This window comes from Microcaecilia unicolor, chromosome 3, assembly GCF_901765095.1.
Source record: "Microcaecilia unicolor chromosome 3, aMicUni1.1, whole genome shotgun sequence".
Lineage (NCBI taxonomy): Eukaryota > Metazoa > Chordata > Amphibia > Gymnophiona > Siphonopidae > Microcaecilia > Microcaecilia unicolor.
Window position 1 is genome coordinate 382,872,981 of NC_044033.1, and position 17,163 is coordinate 382,890,143.

The 17,163-nt window shown below is 41.7% G+C and overlaps 1 protein-coding gene across 4 annotated transcripts in view; it reads right to left on the reverse strand.

The window, feature by feature from the left end:
* The window catches only part of OTOF (otoferlin), a 762,055-nt gene that overhangs the window by 142,515 nt on the left and 602,377 nt on the right, over positions 1 to 17,163 (reverse strand). For all 4 annotated transcript variants that reach the window (XM_030198653.1, XM_030198655.1, XM_030198656.1 and 1 more), the window contains 4 exons: positions 16,912 to 17,020; positions 11,885 to 12,068; positions 9,644 to 9,764; positions 947 to 1,047 (listed from right to left, as the gene is read on the reverse strand). In XM_030198653.1, coding sequence (XP_030054513.1) covers positions 947 to 1,047; positions 9,644 to 9,764; positions 11,885 to 12,068; positions 16,912 to 17,020 — 515 coding nt within the window. The remainder of the gene's footprint in view (positions 1 to 946; positions 1,048 to 9,643; positions 9,765 to 11,884; positions 12,069 to 16,911; positions 17,021 to 17,163) is intronic.

The following is a 17,163-nucleotide window of genomic DNA, read 5'->3' on the forward strand; positions in this document are numbered from 1 at the left end:
AGGAGCTGGGAATCAAACCCAGTTCTCCAGGATCAAAGTCTGCTGTACTAACCACTAGGCTACTCCTCCACCAGTATGGGGGGGGGGGGGAGGAGTGGGGGGAGCATGGGAGAGGCACGGACACGTCTCCAACTTATGCATGAAACTACAGAATACTATCAGTTACATGCATTGCCTAATGCAATTAAGCACACATAATGCATTTAGCCATCAACCTGGTTTATGTGATCATACCTAAATTTAGACATGCCAATTTAGGTTTACATTAGCATTCTGTAACGGAACAAACATGCCCAGCATGCCATGCTGCATTGGGGCATCTAAAAAATGGCACCCTGTTATAGAAATACCTTCTTTATAAGCTGTTTATATCCAGTTATACCTGTTGTACAATGTGTGGGTGAATCTCTTCATAAAGCAGTTAACAAATCCCAAGAAAATAAATAAATAAATAGACCATAACTCAACCATGATGAGGTTCTCTTTCTATGCTTTAAGGCACATTCACACTGAGGCCAATCCAGAACTACCGCCAGGCTATGGCAGGAGCCCAGCAGTAGGTCCCACCCCCAGCGTATGCCATTTCCAGCACTAAAGTATTTTTTTTTAGATTTTTGTAGCACTGGAACTTACCAGCGGTAATTGTGCTGCCCGGTTACTGCTGGGTTAGCACGGGAGCCCTTACTACCATCTCAATGGGTGGCGGTAAGGGCTCCCCACCGAAATGGCTGTGTGGTAAGTAGTTCACTTATCACACAGCTATTTCTTCCCCCCCCCCCCAAAATGCCCAGCCTTTTACCCATTGCAGTAAAAGGGGGGCAATAGTATTTCCAAGCTAGCTCCATATATGTCAACAAAAGGTACAAAGCTCAGGGCCTCTCCCTTCCTTATCATTTTCCCTATCAGTTGTTTTGCATCTTTTTCCACTCTTCCCTATAACACTCACAAACATCCACTGCTGAGCTCTTCCAGGACACCACGTAGCCGACGCTCAGGGTATGACTTCTCTGTTTTTATCATCTCGTGGACATCATTAAGCCCCTCCTCCTGCAAAGATACACAAGTGACCCATGCGAGAACACAAAAAATAGCTTGCTGCATTATAGAAACACCTGACACATTAACAACGATAGTGACATCAGTTGTTATTTACAGCCAACCCAATGACTGCATGGTTAGAGCTCTGTGGAGTAATGTAATTGACCCTGTATTTCATCCTTGTCACTAATTCCTACTGAAGCAGCACTTAAAGATCCTGAGGAAAGGCTCAACAAATATTGATTTTGGAATGACAGCTAGTGGGCAACCGAACAGCAGAGCTAGGAGAGATGCTGAAAGGGGCTGTGGCCTACTCTTTTGTCTACCGTCCAGGGGTCCTTGCAGTTTTTAGTTTGCTGCATGCATAAGAGGCAATGCAAGAGAACAGAGAAAATACTGGTAGTAACCATGTCTGCTGAAGGTTTCCAAGAAACCAACTGAATAGCAATAGGGAGGCAAGGTAAGCAACCCCTTCCTCCCTAAAAAAGGGAAATGTTTATACAAGGGAAGAGGCATGATCAGCTATTAATTGAATGGAGGAAGAAATTGAAGTTAACAGATCTATTACTCTCTTGCAACAGAAAGGAAGGATATCTCTTGAGCATGGTGATTTGTTCAGTAAATTTAAAGGAAATATTGCACACATATAGTCATAATATGGATGAAAGTGTTATCAACTCTGAGAGATATGTTTCTGGTTCTGGTTACATTAAGGGCCTGATAGTCAAAGGATTTATGCTCCTAACTTTAAGAGTTATGCCCTTAATTTGGGATCTCTGAAAATTTACTAGGGCTCAGTGTCTAAATTTATACTCAAAATTTCACTGAACTATTAAATTTAGGGGAGTGGAGAAGTAGCCTAATTGTTAGAGCAATGCACTGGGAACTGGAAGGCCCAAGTTCAAATCCCACAGCAGCTCCTCATGACCTTCAGCAAATCAATTAACCCTTCATGTCTCAGAAGAAGGCGCTGACAAATCCTGCCAAGAAAACCACAGGGGCCCTCACTGGGTGGTCCCCAGGAGTCAACTCTGACTCAAGGGTACATGTGGATTCAGATTAACGTCCATTTTTATGTTTTGAAAATGGTCATTTCTTAGACATTGTTGTGCTCGGTGCATTTTTCTTTAGTGACTGTTTTCGAACAAAAAAACTTCAAAAAAAATGCACTAAAACAAGCCATTGGGGTGTATGGGAACCAGCAGTCTTAGTGGACTGGCCACACAGACATCTCAGCAGAGCAGTGGGGCAGCCTATGGGACATCGCTGTGGACTTTACATCAAAGATACCAGGTACAAATCTCACCGCAATCATTTTCTTTTGTATTGTGAGCCCTCCAGGACAACAAAAAATCCCTACTGTACCTAACTGTACACCACTACAATAGCCCTCAAGCCTCCAGGTGTCGCCTATATATAGGCACAGCAGATATTTGGTGGTTTTGTGTGTGTGTGTGGGGGGGGGGGGGCACACAATTTTCACTGCAAGTGTAAAATGGGATATGGGCCTGGGTCTTCTCCTCTACAGTCCATTGCACTGATCACTAGGCTGCTCCTGGGACCTGCTTGCTGCTCTAATAGGAATGGCCATAATCTGCAGTTGTGATAGAGCGAAGTACGTACTGTCACTGACACATCTTGGGGGGATGGGAGAGGGTCAGTAACCACTGGGAGATTAAGGGGGGGTCATTTATTAATTCCTCTAGTGGCTATCTAGGGGCCCTTTTACTAAGCTTTGGTAAAAAGTGGCCAGTGCTAGTTTGGACATGTGAAATTAGTGCACACCGGGCAATTTTTTTTACTGTGGTGAGTAAAAAGGCCTTTTTAAAACAGGGCAGCAAATGGCCATGCACTAATATTAAAAAGTAGAGCACTGCTATTTATTGCGTGAGCCCTTACCACCACCTATTTACTTGGCGGTAAGGGCTCACACGCTACTCATGCAGTAATTATTTTCTACCACCGGAAACAGCACACGCCAACTTTGGAATTACCACCGGGTACCCGCGCTACTCCAGCAGCAGTGTCAATTTGGCGTACGCTACCTGCGAGTTAGCCCTACTGCAGCTTAGTAAAAGGGCTCCCTAGTCAGGGCACCCTTTTGCTTCTTATTCGTGATTGAAACAGGCCTAGCCAAAAATGACTTAAGGCTTCTTCTACTAAGGCGCGACAGCGTTTTAGCGTGCGCTAATATTTAGGGCACGCTAAATGTTAGAGACATCCATATATTCCTATGAGCATCTCTAAGTTTTAGTGCACCTTAAATATTAGCGCACACTAAAAACGCTAGCGTGCCTTAGTAAAAGAGGCCCTTAATTTTTCCATTATGGCTGAAAACCTCCAAATTCTCGGCCCATCCTGATCCCGTCCAAAACATGCCCTCTTGTGATTTAGGCAAACTGCAGAGAAAAATGTCTCAAATTTGAAATTTGTGATTTGTATGTGTTTGAGAAAAAAACCATCCATCTGGCACTTTCAGCGTTTTTCTGGCCTTTTTTTTTTTTTTTTTTTGAAAATTTGCCCCAAAGTGTGCACATACTTCAAGAATGTTTGTACTTTTACCTGCATTTTGGAGCAAATGTTTGAGTGACGGGGATGGAGTGGAAACTAAAACAACATGTGTTCTTTTGCATTTTCAAAAGTATGTGTGTTTATTTAGTTGGAAAAAAAAAAGCATCTCACAAAAAGGAGGGTGCAGAAATGCATGTGTACTGTTTGCTTATGCAATTTTCAAACTAAAATTATACATATATTTTCATTTTAAAAATTACTGTACATTCTGAGCTGTCTATGCACTATGCGCCTTTGTGGGCAGTCTGAAAACTGCCTCTTTACAGTTGCAGTTAACAGCTGTAACGCTCCCCCTGCCCCCCCGCCCAACTTTCAGTACTGTATTTATAAAGTAAATTTAAAACAAAATATTTGATGTAAATTGTAATGATATGTATGAAAGTATTACCAATGCTGATAGATGTGTTCCTTTAGGTATTTTCCTTCTTTACAATTAGCATATGCTTAATTAGAGGAGTGTGGTAGCCGTGTTAGTCCACTCTTAAGGTTATCAATAGAAATCAAACAAAATAAAACATGGAAAAGAAAATAAGATGATACCTTTTTTATTGGACATAACTTAATACATTTCTTGATTAGCTTTCGAAGGTTGCCCTTCTTCCTCAGATCGGAAATAAGCAAATGTGCTAGCTGACAGTGTATATAAGTGAAAACATTCAAGCATTACTATGACAGTCTGACAGGGTGGGCACATTTTACATGCTACCCAAGATCCACAAACTGGGAAACCCTGGCAGACCAATCATATCAGGTATTGGCACACTCACGGAAGAAATATCTGGATTCATAGAGGGAATTCTGAAACCTCTCGTACACAAAACTAACAGCTTCATACAAGACACCACAGACTTTCTGAATAAATTGAAAAATATCAAGCAACTACCACCTAACACCCTTCTGGTCACGATGGATGTAGAATCACTATACAGCAACATTCCACATGCGGATGGCATAGCTGCATGTGGAAGACTCCTAAAAAAATCCACACTGGACCATCAATACTCACCAGAAACTACAAAATTAATCAAATTCATCTTAACTCACAACTACTTCCACTTTAACAATGATATCTATCTGCAAATAATGGGCACTGCGATGGGCACCAGGACAGCACCCCAATATGCCAACCTTTTTATGGCTGAGCTGGAAGAGACATTTCTGAATACACACCAGACCAAACCTCTAAAATACTACCGGTACATCGATGACATTTTTATGATTTGGACGGAGGGTGAAGAAACTCTGAAACAATTTTATTCTAAATTCAATACATACCATCCTACAATCAGATTCAAAATTGACTACTCCCCAGAAAAAGTCAATTTTTTGGACACCACGGTCTCAATCAGTGATGGCTGTATACAAACATCTATATACAAGAAACCCACAGACAGATGTAGCTACCTCCACAACTCCAGCTTCCATCCTTCACATACAAAAAGATCAATCATTTACAGCCAAGCCACAAGATACCACCATATCTGCTCTGACCCAGGGGACAGAGACAGACACCTTAAAACCCTGACTGAATCCTTCAAACAGAAGGGCTACAACCCCAAAATAATCTCCAAGAATATTGCCTCCTCCCTCAAAACACCCAGGGAGAATCTGCTACAGTACAAAAAGAAAAAATCCACAGACAGAATCCCGCTTGTAGTGACATACAATCCAGAGCTGGAAAAACTGAGGAAAATCATAAGAGATCTACAACCTATACTCCAGGAGGATGAATTACTGAAAGAGATATTCCCATCCCCACCAGTACTGGCCTTCCGACAGCCACCCAATTTAAAACACAAGCTAATCAGAAGTAAACTTCCTTCACAGACTGAAAAGGAACAGAAGGGCACACTTCCCTGTAATTTATCCAGTTGCAAACTATGCCAAAATATTTCACAGGACCCCAAAGTCATCCACAAAGGAAAGATATTCAACATAAAGGGATCTTTCACTTGCTCATCTTCCAATGTGGTATATATCATTCAGTGTAAAAAATGTAACGAAGGATGCTATATTGGAGAAACAGGCCAGATGCTTAAGACAAGATTCAATTTACATAGACATCATATGAACAATACTGGTGCCAGCAGGGTTCCCACGCCTGTTGGTCAACATTTTACAGGACCAGGACACTGTACCAGTGATTTCACAGTGAGAATCCTCAAAGGTAACTTTAAAACCATACAAGAACGTAAGACCTTTAAAGTCAGAATGATTGAATATTTTAACACCCAACAGAAAGGACTTAACAAGGATCTGGGGTTCCTAGCCCATTATAAACCATAAAGCTGTATGTCTCTGTTGATCACCCTCCCCTCACCTATCCACACCCACCCTGTTAGAATATCAATGATATGCTTTGATGTCCCCATGCATACCTCCTACCCACTCCCATCCTCCCACCCTGTCAGACTGTCATAGTAATGCTTGAATGTTTTCACTTATATACACTGTCAGCTAGCACATTTGCTTATTTCCGATCTGAGGAAGAAGGGCAACCTTTGAAAGCTAATCAAGAAATGTATTAAGTTATGTCCAATAAAAAAGGTATCATCTTATTTTCTTTTCCATGTTTTATTTTGTTTGATTTCTATTGATAACCATATGCTTAATGAAAGAACTGCATGTGCTGCAAACTTTGTAAAGCAGTAGGTACTCACTTGTGCCTGGCTCTCTTCCATAGTAATAGGGGAGGATTGAGGCATGCATTCCTCTGTTAATTACATGCCACAGCTAGAAATGCAGAGCCCAGCTGCTCAAATCTAGAACTGGCATCTCTGCAGATTGTGACACCTTTCAGTAAGTTACCAAAAATATGAATTCTTTTTCTTCTCCAGCTGGCAAGAAGAGTCAGTGAGCAGCATTTACCTGCTCCTCTGCTGGTTTTCTTCTACAGTCAGAGTCACAGGAGAAGGAAGGCATTTTGGGGAGTTTTAAAATGTATCTTTCAAAGGTGGGAGGGGCGGGCAGGGATCCTGAACCTGCTTCTTTGCCAAGGGCTCACCAAAGGTTAATCCTGTGCTAGGGGTATAATCTGTTACACTGCATGCATGTGACCATTTTGCAGCTGATGACACGATGGGTGCAAGTCTATAAAGCAGGGGCGTAGCTAGACTTCGTCGGGAGGGGGGGTCCAGAGCCCGAGGTGAGGGTGCACATTTTAGCTCCCCCCCCGGCACCACCGACCCCCCCCCCGCCATTGCCGACCCCCACGCCGCCACCACCACCATCACCATCATCAACTTTGACCCCCCCCCCGCTGACAACCCTCTCGACCCCCCCCTTGCCATCGCCTACCTTTGCTGGCAGGGGACCCGCCAGCCGAGGTCCTCTTCTTCCGGCGCAAGGCTTTGTTTTGTTTCTGAGTCTGACATCCTCCACCGCCTTGCACCGGAAGAAGAGGACCTCGACTGGCGGGGGCTGGGGTTCCCCATAAGCAAAGGTAGGCGACGGCGGGTTGGTGGCGGGAGGGGGGGGTCGAGAGGGTCATCGGCAGGGGGGTCCAGGGCCAAATATATGGGGGCCCAGGCATCCGTGGCCCCACGTAGCTACACCACTGCTATAAAGGGATGCCATAGTGCCTAACTGCAAGGGGGGCAGGCACATAGACGGAGCATGGTTTGACCATGGGCATGTCTCTCAGGTATGCGTTTAGTTTACAGAGTACACGTGTCACTTGGTGCATCAACTTACACCTGCCATTGACATGGTGCAAGAGGGCATAACTAAACATGGGAGCACCAAGGCCGACACACATCAGTATTCTATAGTACAACAGAATCTTGGCACCAAGATGCCTCTATAGAATTGGCACACAGCGAACGGCATTGGGGTACATAAACTGAGGCACCAATTTATATAATTGTCACCATATTGGCCATCTAATCTCATCTAATGCATGTCTTCTACACCGCTCTGACCCAACACGAGGTTCCAGGCAGTTTACATAAAAAGAAATTCAGTCAGAAGTGAGGAATTTACATAATTAATAATTAAAAAATCTAAATAGTAACCATCATAATTATCAAATAAAAAGTTTTTAGCCTCTTTTGTAAATGCATATAATTTTGAACTATTCGAATTGTAGCCGGTAAATTACTCCAAATACCAACTGCTTGAAAAGAGAACATAAAGCTTGGTAGACACTTAAATCGAAGATTTTTAAAAGCAGGATATTTCGATAACAAACTTGGGTTGACATATAAAAACATTCGAACTATGTCTCTCCATAGCTTTGATTTGACCGACTCTGTGATGATACTGTATGTTTTATAGGTTATTGCTTCCATTTTAAATAAAAGATGTTTGTAAGGTTCAGTGTGATAACATGAATTTATGTGAGTCTTTGTGTGTTATCATAGCACATTTTTCAGAAAACATTGCATCTGTATAAGCATCAAAGTTCAAATGCTCTCATACAATTCCATCAACCTCATTATTCTAGAAACATTGGCATTCAGCCCAGAAATTATGTATCCAATTCAAAAAGATACAATATAAAGAAATCTGTCTGGCCAGACCGATATGCTTTTTCATACTGGTGTTCTTCATCTGGACAGCACTGTAGCATTACATTTAGGGTCAGACCACTCCACTAATATTGCAGAAAGAGAACACATTGGCACCCTGTTGTGTAGAGCTGACAGTGAATGGGGGTAATCAGGATGGTGGTTGATAGATAGTCTAACAGCAAAAAAAAAAAAAATTCTTATGCTACAAGTGTAGAAAATGCAAACATTATTAATAAAATGGGGACAATGCTCCAGTAATCGAAAAGGTGTGACTGTGAATTTCTATCCAGTTGTTGATAGACAACCTGATTTTCTACAATGAATGAAAAAAGAATTATCCCCCTGATATTCAAAAACATTTAACCAGCTAGGAACGGTACCTGGCCAGTTAAATGTACCATAACCGGTTAAACGTGAGTTTCCAGTGGGACATGGCTGGCCATGACCCCCTGAAAATCTGCGGTTAGCAGCTACCTGGTTATATCACGCGATATATCTGGCTATTCACTGATTTTCAGCACTAGTTTGGCAGCCATATTTGGCCGCATGAATACGAGGTCTGTCATTGGCCTGTTCAGCGCTGAATATTTGCTTGGCCTGTTAAGTTTGAACCAGACAAAACTAAACCAGATACTCAATGCCGGGCACTGGAAATAGCTTAGCACTGAATATCCGGGTTCAGTGCCGACCATGGGAGTTAGCCAGGCTAACACCTGTGGTCTGAATATTGGGCCCTTTGTGTATACCAATTCAGCTGGAATATGCATGGGACCAGTGGGAAGAGGGGAACTGAAAGTATCTTAAGGTGCATGTTGAACTGGAGCTGAGCTTGAAGCTCCACTAAGCAGTGTAGGAAAAGGCAGAACTCAATCACCATCCTGGAACCCAAAGTGCCCAAAGTCTGTGGCACGAAGAGCAGTGAAGCCTGATGAGCACTACAGGGTTGTATCTTGCAGCAGCTGCTGGCCTCAATTTTACTTGTTCAGGTGTGGTTTGCCTGGAGTTTAGAGGCTGCATTATAGGTAATTTTCTTTGACCAGGGCTGGAGGGAGCTGAAGTTAGAAGCATAGACTGGAAGGAAGAGAGATGGACAACTAGGTGACATGGAAGAAAGAGTAGCTTTTGGGGGAAGGGTGCTTTCACAAATTTGCAAGAAGGTTCCATATAAAATCCATTGTGTAGTTACCTGTGCAGCCTCTTCTGCACTTTCTATCTCTTGCTAATCGTGTTTGCTTCCTAGCCTGGTGAGGCTTACAAATAATTAACTAGAGCAATTTAATCAATGCTTTAATTAGGGTTCCTAAACTTTTATAGTTTCCTAATCATTACATAATCCTATTAAGATAAGCTTGGGTGCCCTGAGGGTTCTCAGTAATGATAGTGCTGGGCTCTCTAGAGCTCCCTGGTGCAAAACTAATTTCAAAAAGTCAGCTTGAGTTAGGATAGGGACCATAGCGGCAGAGACAATTTACAGAACGTCTCCAGTGACTATTAAGATGTTATAAGATATCACCAGTTCTGACCAGTTTGTCTGCAATCTTGTCCATAATGTTGGCATTGTAGAGCCTTCGCCTTTGGTCCTGCCACCAGCTCTTTATGTAAATACAAGGCTTCTTCTCAAAGTACGGCAGATGGAAATAGTTTCTGCAGCGGTGAAAGAGAAGCAGAGTGTCCACAGGATTGACCAAGAGCAAATATTCATTGACCCTCCCCCAATAACATTCAGCAGTGAAGAAGTAAAATATTACTAGCATGGTAAAAGAGATGGTAATGCCTTTCTACAAGACATTTACATGAACTCATTTGGACTACTGCGTGCAGTTCTGGAATCATCTATACAGGATCTACTATAGACCAGTGGTTCCCAAATCTGCCCTGGGAGACTCCCAGTCAGTAGAATTTTCAGGATATCTCTAAAGAATATGCATGAAATGAATTTGTATCAACTGTCTCAACTGCAGGCAAATCTATCTCACGCATATTCATTGTGGACATTCTGACAAACCTTACTGACCAGAGGTCTCTCAGGACACGTTTGGGAACCACTGCTGTAGACAGATTAGAGGCAGTGAAAAGAATGGCTAACAATATGGGGCAGCTCTATGAAATTAGAGGTAGAGGCAAGAGGGATTTTTAAACTTTGCACAAAGATCTATTTGATTGTATATGGAAATACGGCAGATTATTTAAATCAATAGTTTTTATTACCTAAACCTAGGAATAGGAGACTAGCAGGCAATTATTTGCATTTCTCATTCCCCTCATCTAAAAGTACCAGATTTAAGACATTACATGCAATAACTTTGCCATATTTATAAGCAAAATGGTGGAATGATTTACCAATCCACTTAAGGACTATATCACATTATGGTGCCTTTTGTAAACATTTAAAGACCTATTTATTCAGAAAATATGTTTAATGCTTGTTTGTATTTTATCTGCTATGTAAATGTTGAAGGCTCTAAATTCCTTTTTGTTTTAATTTTATTATATAAGTTTTCCAGATGGTTTGGGGGCCCTTTTACAAAGGCGTGCTGAAAAATTACTTGCAGCAGTGCAGATGCATGTTATGGGCGCACGCAGAATCATTTTTCAGTGCACCTGTAAAAAAATGCCTTTTTTAAATGGACGTGCGGCAAAATGAAAATTGCTGTGCATCCATTTTGGGTCTGAGACCTTACTGCCAGCCATTGACCTAGCGGTAAAGTCTCATGTGGTAACCAGGCGGTAATGACCTACATGCGTCAAATGCCACTTGGTGTGCGTCCAATACGCACGTCGGAAAATAAAAATTATTTTTTGGATTCGCGTATCAGAGGCATGCCAAAAATGAAATTACCACAAGAGCCAGGCAGTAGCCAAGTGGTAACTCCATTTTGGGTGCGTGTTGGGCGTGCGTAGATGCTTACGTGGCTTAGTAAAAGGGCCCCCTAATTTCTTGATATAAGTTGCATTGAACTTTGTTTTGGAATAATGGCGACTAATAAAAAATAAAGTAAAGTAAAATAAATTAGGGTTATGGACCTAAATCTGTGAGCGGGAGGCAAAGGCAGAAGGTAATACAGACATTCAGTAACCTCAAAAGTATTAATAATGCATAAGAAACAAGCATTTGTCAGTGGAAAGGAAGTTCTAAAACAGGAAATCATGGTATGAGGCACAAAGGTGTAGACTTAAGAGTAACATAAGGAATTAGCTCTTCCAAAAAAAAAAAAAAAAGAATGGTGGGTGCATGGCACAGCTTCCTACTGGAGGTGGTGAAGGCCAAACATGATCAGATTTAGGAAAGCAAGGGATAACCACAGGGGTTCCTCATCTGTGAAGGGAAAAAGAGAGGTCACATAGGTTCTATGGCACTGTACCAGGAATGAATATGGGCAGATTAGATTGGCCTTGGGTCTTTTCTGTTTTCCTTTGATGGCTTCAGATGACCTTATTAAAGAATATTTTGCTGTTACTTGTGGCAGTTTTCTGAGGAAAATGGTATGAGGCAGTTAATAGATTTACATGTCTGTCCACTACCTAGGTTTTTGGAAATGGACTATCAGACATTTGATCTATCCTAGTGACATCTTGAAAAATGATTAAAACTAAGGCACACTCACTCTAATTTCCTGAGATCATTCAGGGCCTCTGGATTTATGGGCATTACATAGCAATCACATTCTTGAAAGGCTAGGTAATAAAGAACTAAGTAACTAATTCAATGACTATCTCAGTAATTGGATTTCATTCCTTGGGACTTTAGTTCCTATAGCACTTACCTATCAGTTATAAAGGGCTTCATTGCTGGAGTCATAGAAACAGACACCATCTCTCCGTCATCATCGGCATCATCGTCACTTGAGTTCTGAAGGAGCTCTGATTCTTCCTCATTGCTGTCTCCTCCATCTTTCTTCCTCAGCATACTTGGCTTGGATATCCCATCAATTTGGTTCCCATAGTTGCCTGCACAAAAATAAAACTATAAGGATTACCCATGATATAACAAACTTTCCATGTTAATGTCCCAATGATGGAGCTCTTGTGAGCAAATGTATTCCAGTAGGGACTACAACTGGTGACTTCCAACTGTAACAATTTTCTTAGTTTTGTTAAAGGCCATTCTCAATTGTCTGACAAACTATTATGAAAACTTTTAATTTACTGGGGCCAGATTCTATATATACCCCTAGATTCTATATAGTGTGCTTAGATTTAGGCACCAAAATCAGTGCGGATTCTATAGCACTGTGTGTAACTTAATTGGCTTAACTAGCTAATGAGTACTGATAACAGCACTTAACAAGCAATAATGAGCACTAGTTGGCACTGATTCTGTAACGATGTGTGCCAACCTTCTAATGCGCACAGGCAAAAAAGGGTGTGATTATGTGAAGGGAAATGGGAATTTCATGGGTGTTAGGCGCCTAGTTATAGAATACGGTCCAGTGCACCTAAATCTATGCACTGGGATTTATGCCATGTTTTAGTTGGTATAAATGGATGCGTGCAGATTTAGGTGCTGAAATATCAACTACGCTTATTCTATAATCGGCACCTAGATTATTGAATACTCTTAGTTGGTACTGATTTCAGTGCCGATTTCTAAGGTACTATATATAGAATCTCCTCCATAGTGCCTAAAAAATTGACGCCAAAAAATGCCCATGTATACATTATTCTATAAGCCATGCCTACATTTCGGTGCAGTTTATAGAATACACACTTAAGCGGAGAGTCATATGAAAATGTAGGCATAGCCATTTGCACCAAAGAAAATGTGGTGCAAATACGCATGCCTAAGTTTATGCTCGGAGCACTATTATTTTGTAATTACATGTGAAACTCGAAACCACACCCCTGTTCCACCCCAAAATGCCCATGACACTCCCATTTCCATGCTCCTTTTTTTGGAACACATGTAAATGTTAGGTGTGGATCCTATGTCTAACTTTATGCATGTTGGTCCCAATTAAATCTAATTAGTGCCAATAATTGCTTGTTAAAAAGCCAATTATTGGCACTAATAATACAAAATTTAAATGAACCTGAAATTAAAATAACAAAAGAACTCCATTATTACAGGAACGACCTAACACATATACACCTAGGGTCATTCATTCTGTCAAACACAATCATTACTACTCTGAACATAATACAGCTCAGTCAGTGCCAACATATTTGGAAGGTGGTATACACATAGGTAGATCATGGAAGTTGCATGGGTAGGGCTCTAAGTTAGGCACGTGGCTTACAGAATACTTCCTCCTCTTAGGTACCCCAGTGCCCAGATTCCATTATAGAATACGAGCGTAACCCAGTACTGGCGTACATGTATTGGTGTAACTATGTAATTGTGTGCGCCTAAATCTGGCAAGGGTACACATAACTTACGTGGTTACACCAATACATGTGCACCAATACTGGGTTACGCTAGTATTCTATAATGGAATCTGGGCACCCAGATGCCATTATAGCATAGGTTCTCCCCACATGGCAACGGGGTACCCAAGAGGAGGCACCCACTTATAGAATTGCCCTAATAGTCAGCAGCACTGAATATATGTATCCTGTGGTCAGTGTTTAGGCCTGCTACGTAGGCTTAAAATAAACAAACAAACTAAGGGGCCCTTTGGTAGCGCTGGCGTGTACCTGGCGGCAATCAGGCAGTGCCGCATGCTGCCTGGTTACCACTGGGTTAGCGTGGGAACCCTTACTGTCACCTGAATGAGTGGCAGTAAGTGCTGCCCCCCAGAATATCTGCGTGGCAAGTGATTTACTTGCCACACAGCCATTTCTTTAAGAAAAAGGAAACCTGCATAAAAGGGGGCCTCAGAGCGTGTCAAAAACATGCTCCGATGTCAACGCGGGACCCCTTTTGCTGCAGCTTTGTAAAAGGACCCCTAAGGGGCGGGCCCAATATTTGAAAGGAATTATTTGGATAACAGCAACAGTTATCTGGCTAATCCCTCTGGCTGGTGCCAATCATAGCTTTCAGAGGCACTATCCCCCAGATCCTATATATGGCACTGAAGGATCAGTGCCAGAATATGCATGCAGAGCAGAGATCCGCGCACAACGTAATTTCATACTTGGATCAATTATTGTCCAATTGGCACAATTATTGGTGTTAACGAGTACTTAATTGACACTAATTGGGAGTTACACATGGATCTCTGATCCGCACGCTTTACCACTAACCACGCTTAACTGGTCTTGCATGGATCTCAGGAGGAGCATGAGCAAGCTGGGGTGTTCTGAAAGTTGTGTGCCATTTTATGGAATTCCAGGGATGCGCACTTAACTTGTACGCCAGGATTTACATCAGACTTCCGCTTGCGTAAGTCATCACAACCAAAGTTGAGCTTGGAAATCAGCACTATGCGTTAATCTATAAAGAGCGTTCCTGCTGGGGTGCCCTTTATAGAATAGCACTGAGCACCGATTTTTCCCGGTGCCTAATTTCCAGCGCCATTTACTGAATCTGGCCCTATCTGGATACTATTTACGGCTGCTGCAATGGTATTAGATGCAGTAGGCAAATTGTCAGCCTTGTGCCTTCCTTCACCAAGGCCCCTAAGTACCTCCCTGAGATTTTGATAAACTCAACAATCAAGATCACCTCAATGCCACCCCTCCTAGACCAAACCTGTAAAAATGCAAAATTGAACAATGAAGTTCAAGGTTCATGTTTATTTAATATACTGCAAATCAATAAAAATCTAAGAGGTTTATAAACAAATTACAAAATTAAGGAGAGAATAGAACCAGGGTTAATAGAGTAGGGGAAAGAAGAAACACAGGAGAAATTCTAGGTTACAATTCTGCCTAATATGGGATCGGGAGAAGGACACAAAATTTATCTCAAAAATACAAAAGGAAAGAGAGACAGAGAAAGACAAGACACATATAGCACATCCCAGGGCTCTATACAAAGAAGACAATCAACAGTTAATACAAAACCTGCAAAACGTCAATTCAGGTGTAGCCAAAGGCTTTCATAAAGAAAAAAGTTTTTAGTGCTGCCTTAAAATTGTTAAAAGAAAGTTCTAACCAAAAACTGAGAGGTACAGAGTTCCAGAGCATAGAAACAACTACGGAAAAGCATGCGGATCTAGCTTCGTGGAAATTAATATATATGTGTGAAGGAACAACAAATAGATGCAGGTTGATAGAACACAGGGTATGCACTGGTATATATGGGATAAATGAGCGAAACAAAAACTGAGGGATCCCCGTATGTGTAATTTAAATATTAAACTTTATTTAGTATATATCTATTGAAGGATTTACCTAGGTAAATGAACTATTTGGAAATTCCCACTCTCCCCGTGTGTAAAAGTACAGACTGATGGCTCTTTGAGTGTGGGAATGTTTTGCTTTGATTGCAGCGCCTTGAAGCTGCTGACTTAGATGTCTGCCTAATCTTGCTTAATGGTTGGGCCAGCCCTGACAGTGGTGCTGAAAATCCTGACAGACTGCTTTGCCACTTTCCAGATTGTGCTAGGATAGTGCATGGGTCGAGTGTAGGTGGAGTGGTAAGTTATCCAGAGAGCAACAATATTCAGACCAGTATTGGATAAACTGCTAGTGGTCTAAATATTGTTGCTATCCGGATAGATTTGATGCTGCCTGCTGTACATGTATACTCAGTGTCACTTGCTATCCAGACAATACGGCACATAAGAACATAAGAATAGCCATACTGGGTCAGAACAATGGTCCATCTAGCCCAGTATCTTGCTTTCAGCAGTGGCCAATTCAGGAACAAGTATCTGGCAGAAAGCCAAATAGTAGCAACATTCCATGCTGTGAATCCCAGGGCAAGCAGTGGCTTCCCCTGTCTGTCTTAGTAGAAGACTATGGACTTTTCTTCCAAGAACTTGTCCAAATTTTTTTAAAGCAGAGCCTCTGGCAACGAGTTCCAGAGCTTAACTATTCATTGAGTGAAAAAATATATCCTCCTGTTTGTTTTAAAAGTAGTACCATGCAACTTCCTTGAGTGTGCCCTAGTCTTTCTACTTTTTGAAAGAGTAAATAATTGATTCACATCTACCTGTTCTACACCACTAAGTACTTTGTAGACCTCAATCATATCTCCCTTCAGCCATCTCTTTTCCAAGCTGAAGAGTCCTAACCTCTTAAGCCTTTCCTCATATGAGAGGAGTTCCATCCCCTTAATTATTTTGGTCGCTGAATGTGCATGTCCTATTTAACTGCCACAGCTGGTGTTTAAAAAAAAACATAGTGACTGAATATTCACCCATGTCTGCATGGTGGCTAAATATTGCCACTGTACGGATACTTCACATATGGCTTTTTTTCAGGATGTGCTAATTGAACTCAACAATAAAATAGGGAGACTCATAGGCATATTTTCAAAGCACTTTGGGAGGCTAAGTTCCATAGGTTTCTATGGAACTTTGGGAGGCTAAGTGCTTTGAAAATGAGCCTGTATGTGGAACAAGATCCACTGTCTGTTTCAAATAATATTAGTATAACCAAAACCTATCTTTGAAGTAGCCTAGTGGCTAGAGCACTGGGTTTGATATCTGGGGGGGGGGGGGGGGGGGGGGGGTGCTTGGTTGAAATCCTAATGTTACTCCTTGTGATCTTGAGCAAATCACTTGGTTCTCCAGTGCCTCAGGTACAAAATTAGATTATATGAGCCTTCCGTAATAACGGAATGTAACTCACCTTGAGCTACTACTGAAAAAGGAGTGAGTTTTATCCATGTAAATAAAACATTAACAAATAAGGTGCTGGAAACTGTAGTGGCTTATCATTAGCAACTGTCATGTCTACAAACCTATTGTGACTTCAAAGTTAATTGGCTTATCTCCGCTCTTTCGGTCAACCATTGTAGCCTCCAGGAAGGCACCGAAAAGGAAGAACTCTTCCATTTTCCCAGTGCAGTTCTGTGAATAAAACATACCATTAGGGGTGATAATGTGATGGTACTTAGAAACAAAAGACTACTTGACATTTAGGGGCCCTTTTACTAAGCTGCGTAATCGTCTACGCACGCTCAACACGTACCAAATGGCTACCACGTGGCTCT